Raw genomic sequence first — 12,872 nt, 5'->3', positions numbered from 1 at the left:
TATGGCCCGCACTGTCAGTTTTGATGGTGTGAATCTCAAAGTTGATCATTATAACTATATCAATTTAAGGATCCCATAAATATGTAAAATGAACACCTAAAGCATCCTACTGAAAAAGCTTGATTATTGTAGGTGAGGAGGATCAAGAAGAAATAGGGAACCTTACATTTACTTCTGCCCCCATAAGATGTTCAGGACTGCTGCTGTTGATAAAGACTAGTAATAAAGACTCTGCTAAGGCAGAGGTAGCACAGCCAAAGTGATGCCTTCTAGGTAATGTTGGACTCCAAAACTCATCAGCCTCAGCCAGCATGGTCAATGATTTGGCATGATGAGAGTCCCAGCATGTGAGCTATCACTGTGCTGAGGGGCTTATGCTAAAGCAGGCATCCCCAAACTGCGGCCCTCCAGATGTTTTGGCCTACAACTCCCATGATCCCTAGCTAAGAGGTCCAGTGGTCAGGGATGATGGGAATTGTAGTCCAAAACATCTGGAGGGCTGAAGTTTGGGGATGCCTGTGCTAAAGGGTCTGGAAACCAAGCCTTGTTAGAAATGGTTAAGGGAGTTGGGGATGTTTAGCCTGGAAAAAAAGGAGAAATGATAGCCAACTTCCAATGCCACATGATGGAACAAGCTTGTTTTCTCCTGCTCTGGGGGGTAGGACTTGAACCAATGGATTGAAGATACAAGAAAGGAGATTCTGACAAAACATCAGGAAGAACTTTCTGAAAGTAAGAACTGTTTTGACAGTGGAACGGATTCCCTCGGGGAATGGTGGACTCTCCTTCCATGGAGGTTTTTAAGCAGAGGTTGAATAGCCATCTGTCATGGATGCTTTCGTTGAGATTCCTCCATTGCAATTTTCGATTCTACTCTACTCATGTGTGACACCCCCCCCCCGCCCCACTCACACATTCAACAAAGATTCGGATTCCGCATCTGAGCCATGCTTCGTGGTAGCTATGATTCTAAAAATAATATTTTGAATTCCGAAAACAGATGTTGAGACTATTAAAAGCATTTACACAAAGAACGCATTATCTTCAGAAAATTAGGACATTACATTTTCCTAGGATTCAATCCAAAATATTTTTTGGGGGGGGAGGAAAATGTTGCTCTTCCCTCAAATAATGCAGTCCTTGCTGTTGTTAATACAGCTAGATGTTTTATGAGAGTCGTATGTTTCTGCTATTTACAGTTTTGTGTATAGTATACCGTATTAGTTTATTTAAATCAGGCTGCAGTCCTAAACCTATTCTAGGCTGCAGTGAGAGTAAAGGCTCAGCTACACTTGTCCCTTGTTTTCTTCCATTTGTCATGGGCTTTCTAGATATGGGTCTGAGAGGTTTTACATTTGCCCCACTGCTTTCCTTGGGAAAACCCACTTTTTAAGGCAGCTTCTTATGTTCCTATGTTCCCTGTGAAGCCCAGTCCATGTAAGATCACCCCTAAGCAGCAATCCTGTATGTGCTTACCAGGGAATAACTCCCATCCAGCTCAATGGATTTACTTCCAGTGGTCCACTTAGATCATTTTTTTGAACATGGACTTAATGATTAAATGGGGGGAATGTCTTGAGATGGTGATGAGCTTAGTAAGCCTGGATAGCTCTGTTGATTGGAGCTTGGTGCTAACGATGCCAGGGTTGCAGTTTGGATCCCTGTATGGGGCAGCTGCATATCCTTGCACTGCAGGGACTTGGGCTAGACTAGATGATCCTCAGGATCCCTTCCAACTCTACAATTCTATGATTGTAAGCCAACTGTGCTGTGTTGGGGGCCCCTGCTGCTGCCCTGCCCTTCTGCCCTGGCAACACCACTGCCTGCTTCCGGGTAAAGAGGCAATGGATTGCCTATGCCCCAGCAGTGATGAAAATGTATTTCCTCCACTCCCGTGCAAGGCACTCCTAAGAGTAAACTAGCGAGGAATCAAAATCCACATAAAGCTTTAAAATATTGTTATTAATTTTCACCAAAAAATGGTTGTACAAAATTCTAGTGTTATCAAACAGGATCCGATGACAATATACATAGTCCATATACAATTGTAGGTAACTGTAGAACAAAAACGGACATAAAATCGAAATAAATAAACCACAGGTGTGTGAATGCCTGGAAGGTGGCGTCTGGAAGTATCTGTATACAAAACATGGACCGTAATATATCAAGTGAAAGTAATGAAAGTATTCAAGTGCCCTGAGTCACTGCATTAGCCATATTCATTCGTGGGTCGAAGCGGGGGTGGGGGGGTGGGGTTGGGGGTCCTGGGCTATGTTCCTCCTTGCTTACACATGAAACCAAGTCAGAAATCGTCCTTTTGTCTTTGGTCCCTAAGGCCTTTCAGCTTATCAGTTCGTTTTTCCAAAACTGCGCTGGTCATTCCAGCTGCTATAAGCAGGTGCACTATCGAGCATTCTTTCTGGTACATTTTGATCTACAGTACATTTATTTTCTGAGTCACAAAAGCGTTCCCAGGGCGCTTCCAAGTGCGTTAAAGTTTAACAAGAAAACCAATGGAAACTCTCAAACAGCCGGGAGAAGCGGCGAGGCGCAATAAGGAAGGCAGGATCCCGCGGCTTCGCCTTGCCTAGTTCACAGCGCCTTCCCAGGAGGGGAGGGGAGTTGATGTCCGTGGGCCCCGCCCCGTGAGCCATGCCGTGAGGCCGAACCTAGAGTCCGCTGACAAGAGGAGGTGGGCGCTTGTGCGCTGCCGCCGCGCGCTGCGCCAAAAGAGCCGCTCGGAGGCGCAGAGCGGGTCACTTCTCCCTTTCTGCTTGTCCGCTCGCTCTCGACGCCGCGCTCTTGCCGAGGATCCGACCTGCTCTCGCTCGCTCCCCTCGGCGTTTTCCTTTCCAAGAAGTGGCGAGGCGCCCTCGAGGTTCTCGCTGCAGCTTCCTTGGCGAGCCGATCTGGGGCGCCCTTTCCCCGGGAGGAGCAGCCGCTGACGCCTCTCTCTGCCCACGCCACCTTCCCGCGGCGATTTGCAGCCAGCCAGACCAGTTCGACTCCTCCGGGCGCAATAGTCCTAGCTGGAGAGCGGAGAAAGCAGAGGGAAGAAGCGGATCCGACGTGGATTCCTGCCTGGGACGTCCAGCCCTGCCGGAACTCGCGGCTACTGCTACCGCCACTTACCCAAGACCTCCCCGGGCACCTGGTCCGCCGCCTCTGCCGCATGAGGCTCTCTGGGCTGGTTCCTTGTCGCCGGGGTAGCTGTTCCTTCCACGCACGTCTTCCGACGCCAGGGCCCACAGCCCCTTCCTCTTCCTCCCGCCGGGGTCATGAACGCCTCGCTGGGGAACCAGACGGACGTGGTGGGGCTCTTCCTTGCCAACAGCAGTGACTCTCTGGAGAGGGTGCTGCGCTCCTTCACGCCCCGGTCGGTGGTGACCGACGACGGCTTCGTTGTGACCGCGCCGGACGAGAGGAGCTTGTACATCATGCGCGTGGTCCAGATCGCCGTCATGTGCGTCCTCTCGCTCACTGTCGTTTTCGGCATCTTCTTCCTGGGCTGCAACCTGCTCATCAAGTCCGAAGGCATGATCAACTTTCTGGTGAAGGACAGGCGGCCTTCCAAAGAGGTGGAGGCGGTGGTGGTGGGGCCCTACTGACCTCCCCCACACCCTCCGAAGCCCCGCGGAGCCCGCTTAGCCACGCCAGGACTTCGACGGTGCGGACCATGTTGGTGCCTTCGTCGGAAACTCCTCTCTCGGCTATATCTTGAGTTGAGATGGGGAAACTCCCTCTCCCTTTCCCCCTCCGTCAGGGGCACCCAGAGGACCGGGCAAACTTCGCAAGAGGGAGCCGCTGCCGAACTGTGCTGAACTCCGCAGGAAGCGAAGCGCTGGAACTGTTTACAAAGGCAAAGGCGTGACACGCGCTCCAGTTTCTTCTCTTCGGCGTCCCCGGCCTCGTCATGGCTCTGGGAGAGGGGTTGATAAGAGAGAGAGGGAGAGATGGGGCGCGGGGGTTGTGTGATGAAGCCGTGAAGCCTTCCAATTTGATGTCGGTGTCCTGTAAATATGCCGTGTCAATGCACACAGACGATACATTCCCAACTTCGCTGCTTTTTGTTTTGTGGGGAGGGGGTAGGGAATGGGGACAGATCGCAACTTTGAATGTAAAATCGGTCAGCTCTCCTGCGAGACGTTTGCCTTCAGAGGTTGGAGGGAGGAGAGCAGGGACACCATCCATTGGGGTGGGCAGTCAGGTTGTGCTTTTTTTGTGTGTGTGTGTGTGTGTGTGTGTGTGGAGGGTGCCCTAGAGCCACTTTGCAGCATGTTGTCTGTAACACACTTCCCAGTGCTGATGTGTGAATGGAACAGTTTCTTGCCTCATCTCCTTTCTACTGTAGCTCCCTATCCTTCCTTCCTTCCTTTTCTTTTCTTTTTTTAAAAGATTGTATTTAGTCGGAGTCCACTTTGTATTTTGTACCTCTCGTTTCTTGATGCTTGTCTGCTGCTAAAGTCAGCATGCTTGGTTGCTGCACCTGTGGCTTTATAAATTGCATTGGTTTACACAGCTCTGATGGTCGTCTTCTTCTTCTTTTCTTATTTAATTTGCTGTAATAAAATCTGCCAAAAACTTCTCTCCAGAGTCTCCCAGTGCAGCTCTTTCACATTGAAATTCCTCTTGCTCTTTGGGCAAGCGGTGATGAGCATCTGGGCGGACAAGGGGGAGCATGTAATGAGGATTTCTCCAGCAGATAAAGTTGAGAAAGACAAAGCAATTGGGAGGGAAAGCATTTAAAGAGTTTTAGAGAACCCTGGCAGATAAGAACTACAGGACACCAATGTGTTTAGGAGTTTTTGGAACGTTATTATAATAATTAATTCATTGCATTTATATCACAGCTTTGCTCCCAAAGGAGCCCAGGTCATCAAACACAGCAGTGATAAAACAATACCTTTAAAAATAAAACAATAACATTGAAAGCAATTGAAAAGGATATAAAAGGGTGTGAATTTGCCTACAGAAAGAAAAAAGTTGAGATTGAGATGGTGGCACTATAACCAAGCAAGTTAAAGGCACAGGGAGTATTTTCCCTCCCTCTCACCCACCCAAGATTGCTTTTCATCAAGCATGGATTCAAAGGGAAAGATCTGCAGGAAGATAAAGCAGCTGTCATGGAAATGATCCAGCTGGGGAAACATGTGCTGCTACTAATGAAAGGTGAAGGGTAGTGATTTTTTCTCCTCGTGCAATTATTTATAGTCAGGAAACTGATGAGAAAGATGCATCGACTGAATCTGTGCCTGGCCAGTTGATTGAGCCAGCAATTTGCAACAAGCCCTGGGCTGCCTGGCAGTTCAAGCTCTGTTCTTCCTTATATTTGCATCCTAAAACTGCATGAAGAGGAAACAAAGGAAGGTGAGATCTTTTCTCTTAGCAGAACTTCCTATAGAGACTCAAGCTTCCAGCTACATGCGCCTGTAGGTTCCTTAAACACAGTGGTGTTAGGAGGATTGACAGCTGCTTAATTACATAGAGGTTCATTGTGCAAAGGTAGGTCACATGGGGGGGGGGGACGACTCTTCTTGCACCCAATATAGGGAATAATATAGGTCTTACAAGTTGCCCTGCCCGATATATTTCAAGACACTCCTAGCCCTATTCTCGCCATTCATTTTAATACTTGTAATATATAACCTCCCATCAAGACAAAATGGATAGTTCAATAAGGCTAATTGAAAGGAGTCAGAAATAGTTTAGTGGAAACAAAATCACCTAACCTCCCCACTATTTATTTTAACCCTCCCACCCCCTTGTCGTTTTGCATTGTTTTCTTCCCATGGCAAGAGCAGAAGGTTGTGTGCTATTGTAAAACAAGAAGCAAAACACATGACACAGTTTAGTTTTTTAAAAGTTGCTCGGTTGCTGTGTCCATGGAAGGGTCGTCCGGGGGAGGGGGGAGAAGAGGGACAGATTTTAAAGATTGGAATTGTACAGTTGACCCCATTCAGGCTGCCTACGTACTGTATGTGGCCTTGGAAGAGAGCTGTTATGTGTACATTCTGCACATAAGACACAGGAAACAGGGGAGGGGTGGGTGGGAATGTAGCACAGAAGCCTGAACATAAAAGGGAACAAGATCGCACAGGAAAAACTATTGCAGTGGGGGAAACCAAGCAGAGGTGATGCAGAAAAGGGGACTCAGAGAGACATTTCCCAGGATGTGATACAATAAGGGCTGAGTAGGAGGAGTCTGTTCTTTTAGCTCCCTTGGTCTTCAAGCCTAGGTCACAACTAGTTTCATGCATTCAGGCAGGAAGAGGTACATCAGATCTATGCCTTTATTTTTAAGCCACAAATCTTGATGTTTAGAGACACCACTTTGAACTGAACAGCAATATCTTCTTCTCAGATGCATAGGAAGCTTTGTCAAGAGAACATGGTTATGGTTTGGAAAGCAAGTTCTCAAATCTGAAACACCCATTTCTGGCAACTTTTATCAACTGCTGCTTGTCTTAGTCTAGACCAGCCTTGCCTGATTCGCCAGCCTTTCCCGTCTCTGCTAGTGATATTCACATAAGAAACAAAGGCTCGGCTTGGTCAGAGAGGAAGTTGCCAAGGCCTATGTGATATCTAAGGAAGCTGTACTGAGTGACCAAGTCTCAAATGTGTAAGGATTATCTCCAACACAGTGATGGAAGGGAATAACACTAAACACAGAGGTATCTTCTTCAGTATTAACTGACAGGCTCCACGGTTGAACAAAGCCTAAAATGTATTTATTTGCCACAGTTTAAAGTAAATAAATACGGCTTGCTATCATGAAATGATGAGATGGTTGGACAGTGTTCTCGAAGCTACGAACATGAGTTTGACCAAACTGCGGGAGGCAGTGGAAGACAAGAGTGCCTGGTGTGCTCTGGTCCACAGGGACATGAAGAGTCGGACATGACTAAACAACTAAACAACATCAAATCATGAAAGTGGCTGACTTTCAATAAAGATTCAGACATTAACAAACGGCAGTAAAGTTACAGTGTAATGCAAAACAGAGTAAAAATGGCAGCGGTAAAAAAAAATCAAAAGGCAATGCTAAAAAGAGGTACTAGGTTCTTAACTGCCAGCCGAAAGACGAACAGGGATCACACCAGGCAAGCCTCCTCTGGCAGGATATCCTATTTACTTGGCACTACAGCAGAACCCAGGGACCCAGGTGGCTCTGTGGGTTAAACCACTGAGCCTAGGGCTTGCTGATCAGAAGGTCGGCGGTTCGAATCCCTGGGCCAGGGTGAGCTCCTGTTGCTTGGTCCCAGCTTCTGCCAACCTAGCAGTTCGAAAGCACGTCAAAATGCAAGTAGATAAATAGGTACCGCTACAGTGGGAAGGTAAACGGCGTTTCCGTGTGCTGCTCTGGTTTGCAGAAGTGGCTTTGTCATGCTGGCCACATGACCTGGAAGCTATACGCTGGCTCCCTCGGCCAATAATGCGAGATGAGCGCGCAACCCCAGAGTCGGTCACGACTGGACCTAATGGTCAGGGGTTTACCTTTACCTTTTTACAGCAGAAATGGCTCTGTTCCTCATGTCCACCTGACATATTTCTTACTCTGGTGGGGCCAGAGGCAGATCGGGGTCTCGGGAGATGAAGATCAGACAGGTTTATTTACTTGGGGGTGATTTGTAGATAATCATGGATTGGAATTCAACACAGTGCTTAAGGAGATCATTCCATCAGTGCAAGCACTTTTGCTTGCCCAACAGAATCATCTCTCTTCTCTTCTCCCCCCCCCCAATGCTTTGGTTTTTGGGGGGAGGCTATCTCCTGACCCTTCCAGGAGGATTTGGAGCAGGCATGGTGGCAGGGAGAGGGGAAAAGCCCTATTGTGCTAGCAGGAGTCCTTATACAAGCTTATGCTAGCCAAACAGGTACATTGAATTCACCCCTCTGGTCCCAGGTAATTTAGGACCAAGAATGAGAGCATGTTGCCCTTTGGATATCATTTGATTCCAATATCCATCAGCCCCAGCCACTCTGCCCAGTCATAAGAGATTGTGTGTTTTGTGGTCTACAGGTCCCCCCACATCCCTAATTTTGGATTTTAAAAGGCCAAAATCAGCACTTTGAACTGAGCCCAGAAGCAAATCGGTGCCTAGTTCAGATGGTATAATATTGGAGTCAGATGTTTCTGAACTACCAGTTCCAGTTAACATTCTGGTAGACACATAAATTAAGCCCAAAGCAAAGTGCAGAATTCTCAGGGGAAGTGAAAATGAGATGAATGTACCGGTAGTTTAAACTACGCTGATTTTCTTGAACTAATATCCTATAGGAACACTGTCTAACAAATTGGGTCCTCTTGCCTGTCTGAAAAGCAATAATAGTTCAAACAGCACTTCAAGTCTCCAAATCATTCCACACATATCACTGTGGCCATCTTTACCTACGTTATTACTCCTGTACTATAGATAAGAAGACAGAGGACAAGATAACAGCCCTAGATCTTGATTGACATAAGCATGGATTTCCCATTATTAAAGACCAGTGAGAGCTGCAACTAATTGTTGCAGTGTACCCTCTGCTTCCTATCCAGGGATCCAGCCAACCAATCCCTTCAAGTAAGGCATTCCACTCTTCCCTCCCTCAGATCCCCTTTTCCTCTCCAACTGCCACTAAACTTTCTGGACTACCGAGCATGCTCAGTTCTCCTTTGGTCTACTTTTTTTTTTGCGGCCTCGGGGGGTGGGGGTGGGTTGACCTCTTTAGGTGTTGTTCATTTATTTAACTGCTACAGACCTCAAGGTTCTCCAGAGTATGTTAATACTTCCTTTCTTAGTGGCTCTGCTTGGCCTACAATTTTGTCACTATCTGAGTTCGTTCGTTCGTTCGTTCGTTCATTGTGTTTATATTCTACGTTTTCCTCTAAGGAGCTCAATGTGGCATACACGGCTTTCTCCCCCCACTTTCAATCCCCACAACAACCCTGTGAGGTAGGTTAGGCTGAGAGGCAGTGACTGGCCCAAGGTCACCCAGGGAGCTTTATGGCCAAAGGGGAATTTGAACCCTGGTCTCCCAGGTCCCAGTGTTGTGACTTTCTAACCACTGTGCCGCACTGGCTCTCGTTTGCTATCAGAAGGAAGAAATGGCTCTTCATTTACAGCTAAGAGAGAGGCATAAAGCATTGTTAAGAATTGCAGGCAGTGCAGGTAAGTAAAACCAAAGGGGTTGAAAAAAGAAGCAAGAAAAAAGAATGAACGATTTTCCCGTTGATTTTTCTAAGAGCCAAGTGGCTGAAAATGTATGTGCTGAATCCTTGAGCAAGACAATGCTAAAGGTTGCCGTTGTAAAGACTAATAGAGAACAGGCAATAACAGTGTTCAGTTGTTCTTTTGAAACAGCATGCCGGGCCACCTGAAGGCCCTTGATCAGAGACAAGCATTACACCATGCCTAAGTGTTCAGCTGTTGTTTTTAGTGCTGTCAACCTACTGAAAGCAATTTACAATAGACCGATTTTGTAACGTACAGTACTGTATTGGTTTAAACCAGTTCAGCAAACACATAACAGTGACCTTGTTCTCCAGTGCACCAAGGATTCTGATGTTTAACAAAAACCAGCTTTTTAGCAAGTAGACATGAACTAGAAAGGCAGACTAATTTGCTATTGGGGAGGGGGATGCAAAAAGTTAGACGTAAGAGCCAATTAAGATGATGTGCTCAGAATACTGCAGATTGGCCAGCATGAGTCGTGCCTTGAATCGCAACTGAAATACTGCAATGTGCTCAACAGAGGCCTGCCTCTAAAGACTACAGTTTCTACTCAGAAACTACAATTGGTCCAAGATGCTGTGCTCGTGCCACCTTCAGATGACCTGTTTATGAAGCTTTCATTCTGATCTGTGTGCACAAAGTTTGCAGGTAGGGAAAAAAATGCTGGCTATTTATTGAGCATTCATTCAGATTTGTTTGTGGGGAGGGCTGACGATGTTGGATCAAGCAAATGTTAACCAACACTTCCTGACTCATTTCTGCCTCACATTCCCTATCACAAAGCCTGGGGTGTGTTTTCTTTGGGGTGGGAGGAGAAGCTGGTTTGCTGCATAAGAGCTCCAAATAAAATTTAACTGCAACCAGTATGTGATTGAATCCCACCTGAAAATTGTGACAGTCTAGAAGCCCCTTCAGTCATCATTACAGAGAATACAGATGTGGTCACACTGCCACACTAATACATTCTTGTGTTTTTCCACTTCGGCCTCCTGTTTGTTTAAAAACCTGGTTAGTGGCAATTTCCATAGCATTGAATACAAATGCAGCATGCCCAATCTGCCCCCTGCATTTATGTATTTGGTTTTTTTTAAGTATTTCTATAAAATAAAATACAAAATCTCCGCAGCCTGCCAACACTTCTGATGCAGGCAGACTCTTTCACTCATTGCACAATTTTTTTAGATGCCTGCTCTGGATGTTCACACTTATTTGTGTTATTTTAACTTATTTAAAGATTTGGAAACCACTTCCCAACAAATGTTTCCAAAATGGTCTACAATATCTGGCAGAACAGATTTGCTAGCATAAGGATTTCCATTAGTGCCATGTAACCTTCCCTCTCCCTGCTCCCTCTCCATGCCCTCTAACTTTGTTTTCTAGGTTTCCCCTCAACCTTCCTGAGCAGATTTGGGGTAAGATATGGGAGGGATGTGTTGTGAACAGAGGAGCACAAGGAGAAGTTCAATTGTGCAAGCAGAAATCCTTGTGCTACCAGATATATTTAGTATAGTATATAAATATATACATAGCAAGTTTTAAAAAGCGCACAGCTCTTAAAAGCGTCAAACTGCACAAATTCTGTATACAATATAAAATGGCTGAGTCACCCATGCGGAAAGCCCTCTGAAAAAGATTGCTTTGCAATAGCTACCTAAAAGTAAGAACGCTGAGCCTTGTCTAAGTTCAATCAGAAACGGATTCCGTAGAGCTGGAGCTGCAAAAGTAAAGGTTTAGTTTCTATTTGATGTCAAGCAGACCCCTGGGGCATAGTTGTGCAGCAGAGAGAATTTCAGTAGGTGCAGTTGGTCACTCATTAGCTGAAATTCCCTCTTCAACACACGGGTTAAAGTTGCAGGAGACCTATCTTCTCTTTTCACTGGGCTACTTCCACTTTGCTCCACTATAGCTCCATTTCTTGCGGGAGTGGGATTATGCCTCTATTCTCCCCTCCACTCTGCCTTGTTTCTAGATACAGTGGTACCTTGGTTCTCAAACTTAATCTGTTCCAGAAGTCCATTCCAAAACCAAAGCATTCCAAAACCAAGGCGCACTTTCCCATAGAAAGTAATGCAAAATGATAATAATAATATTAATATAGGGTCTCAGCCTGCGTACCAGATGGAGCTGGTAAACAGCTGCCCTGGACACAGAATTGACCTGCGCCTCCATGGACAGCTGTGAGTCCAAAATTACTTCCAGGCTGCGCACCTGGTCCTTCAGGGGCACAGTTACCCCATTCAGGACCGGGGAGTCCTCCACACCTGCCCGCCTCCTGTCCCCCACAAACAGTACTTCTGTCTTGTCGGGATTCTACCTCAATCTGTTAACCGCCATCCATCCTCCAACCGCCTCCAGGCACTCACACAGGACCTTCACTGCCTTCACTGGTTCTGATTTGAAAGAGAGGTAGAGCTGGGTATCATCCGCATACTGATGAACACCCAGCACAAACTCCCTGATGATCTCTCCCAGCGGCTGCATGTAGATGTTAAAAAGCATGGGGGAGAGGACAGAACCCTGAGGCACCCCACAAGTGAGAGCCCAGGGGTCTGAACACTCATCCCCCACCACCACTTTCTGAACACGGCCCAGGAGGAAGGAGCGGAACCACTGTATGACAGTGCCCCCTGGAATGAATTAATCCATTCCAGACTTTTAAAAACAACCCCTAAAACAGCAATTTAACATGAATTTTACTATCTAATGAGACCATTGATCCATAAAATGAAAGCAATAAACAATGTACTGCAGTCACACAATCAATCAATCAGTCAGTAGCTGAACTGGGTTCCACACAGTCACAAAAACAAAAAAGAGCCACAAAAACAAAAATGCAAAATAAATAGGAAAAACAGACAGACCTCAGCATAACACTCAAAACGGAAGAGTAGCATTCAAAACAGAAGTGTGGCACTCAAATCGGAAGCGTAACCCTCAAATCAGAAGCGTAACACTCAAAACGGAGTATGTTCGACTTCTGAGAAAAGTTCACAAACCGAAACACTTACTTCCAGGTTTGCAGTGTTTGGGTTCCAAGTTGTTTGAGTACCAAAGCATTTGATAACCAATGTACTACTGTATTGTTCACCAGGGGGACGGTGCTAACAACGGGTCAACTGTGTGTTATTCTGAGAAAAGCACATCTAGACTTTGCTGATCACAGCAGCAATCTTTGGGATAAGTGATTATTGGCAGGTGAATTAAATATTATGTAGATCTGTAAGTGGATATTCCAGCATTATTATTTTTAACTTTTAAAGCAGCTTTGGGGAGCTGTAATCTTGATTGGAACAGCATCATAAGGGAATGGGTTATTTTATTGCCACCTCCCCAATACACTATTTTGTTGGTCTAAATCGGACAAGCATTAGAGTAGTGACTAGTGGGGTGCCACAGGGTTCTGTCTTGGGCCCAGTCTTATTCAACATCTTTATCAATGACTTGGATGATGGGCTTGAGGGCATCCTGAGCAAGTTTGCAGATGACACCAAATTGGGAGGGGTGGCTAATACCCCAGAGGACAGGTTCACACTTCAAAATGACTTTAACAGATTAGACAACTGGGCCAAAGCAAACAAGATGAATTTTAACAAGGAGAAATATAAAGTACTACACTTGGGCAAAAAAAAATGAAAGGCACAAATACAGGATGGGAGA

General features: G+C 46.1%; 1 protein-coding gene across 1 annotated transcript; it reads left to right on the top strand.

Annotated features, from left to right (window-relative positions):
- Positions 1 to 2,537: 2,537 nt before the first annotated feature.
- On the top strand, positions 2,538 to 4,585 carry RPRM (reprimo, TP53 dependent G2 arrest mediator homolog). Its single transcript, XM_035130433.2, has one exon. The coding sequence runs from the start codon at positions 3,279 to 3,281 to the stop codon at positions 3,606 to 3,608; it is 330 nt and encodes a 109-aa protein (XP_034986324.1). The 5' UTR covers positions 2,538 to 3,278; the 3' UTR covers positions 3,609 to 4,585.
- Positions 4,586 to 12,872: the final 8,287 nt, after the last annotated feature.

Source organism: Zootoca vivipara, chromosome 1 (genome assembly GCF_963506605.1).
Source record: "Zootoca vivipara chromosome 1, rZooViv1.1, whole genome shotgun sequence".
NCBI lineage: Eukaryota > Metazoa > Chordata > Lepidosauria > Squamata > Lacertidae > Zootoca > Zootoca vivipara.
Note: the sequence above shows the minus strand (reverse complement) of the source record. Positions and strands in the feature narration are given on the sequence as shown.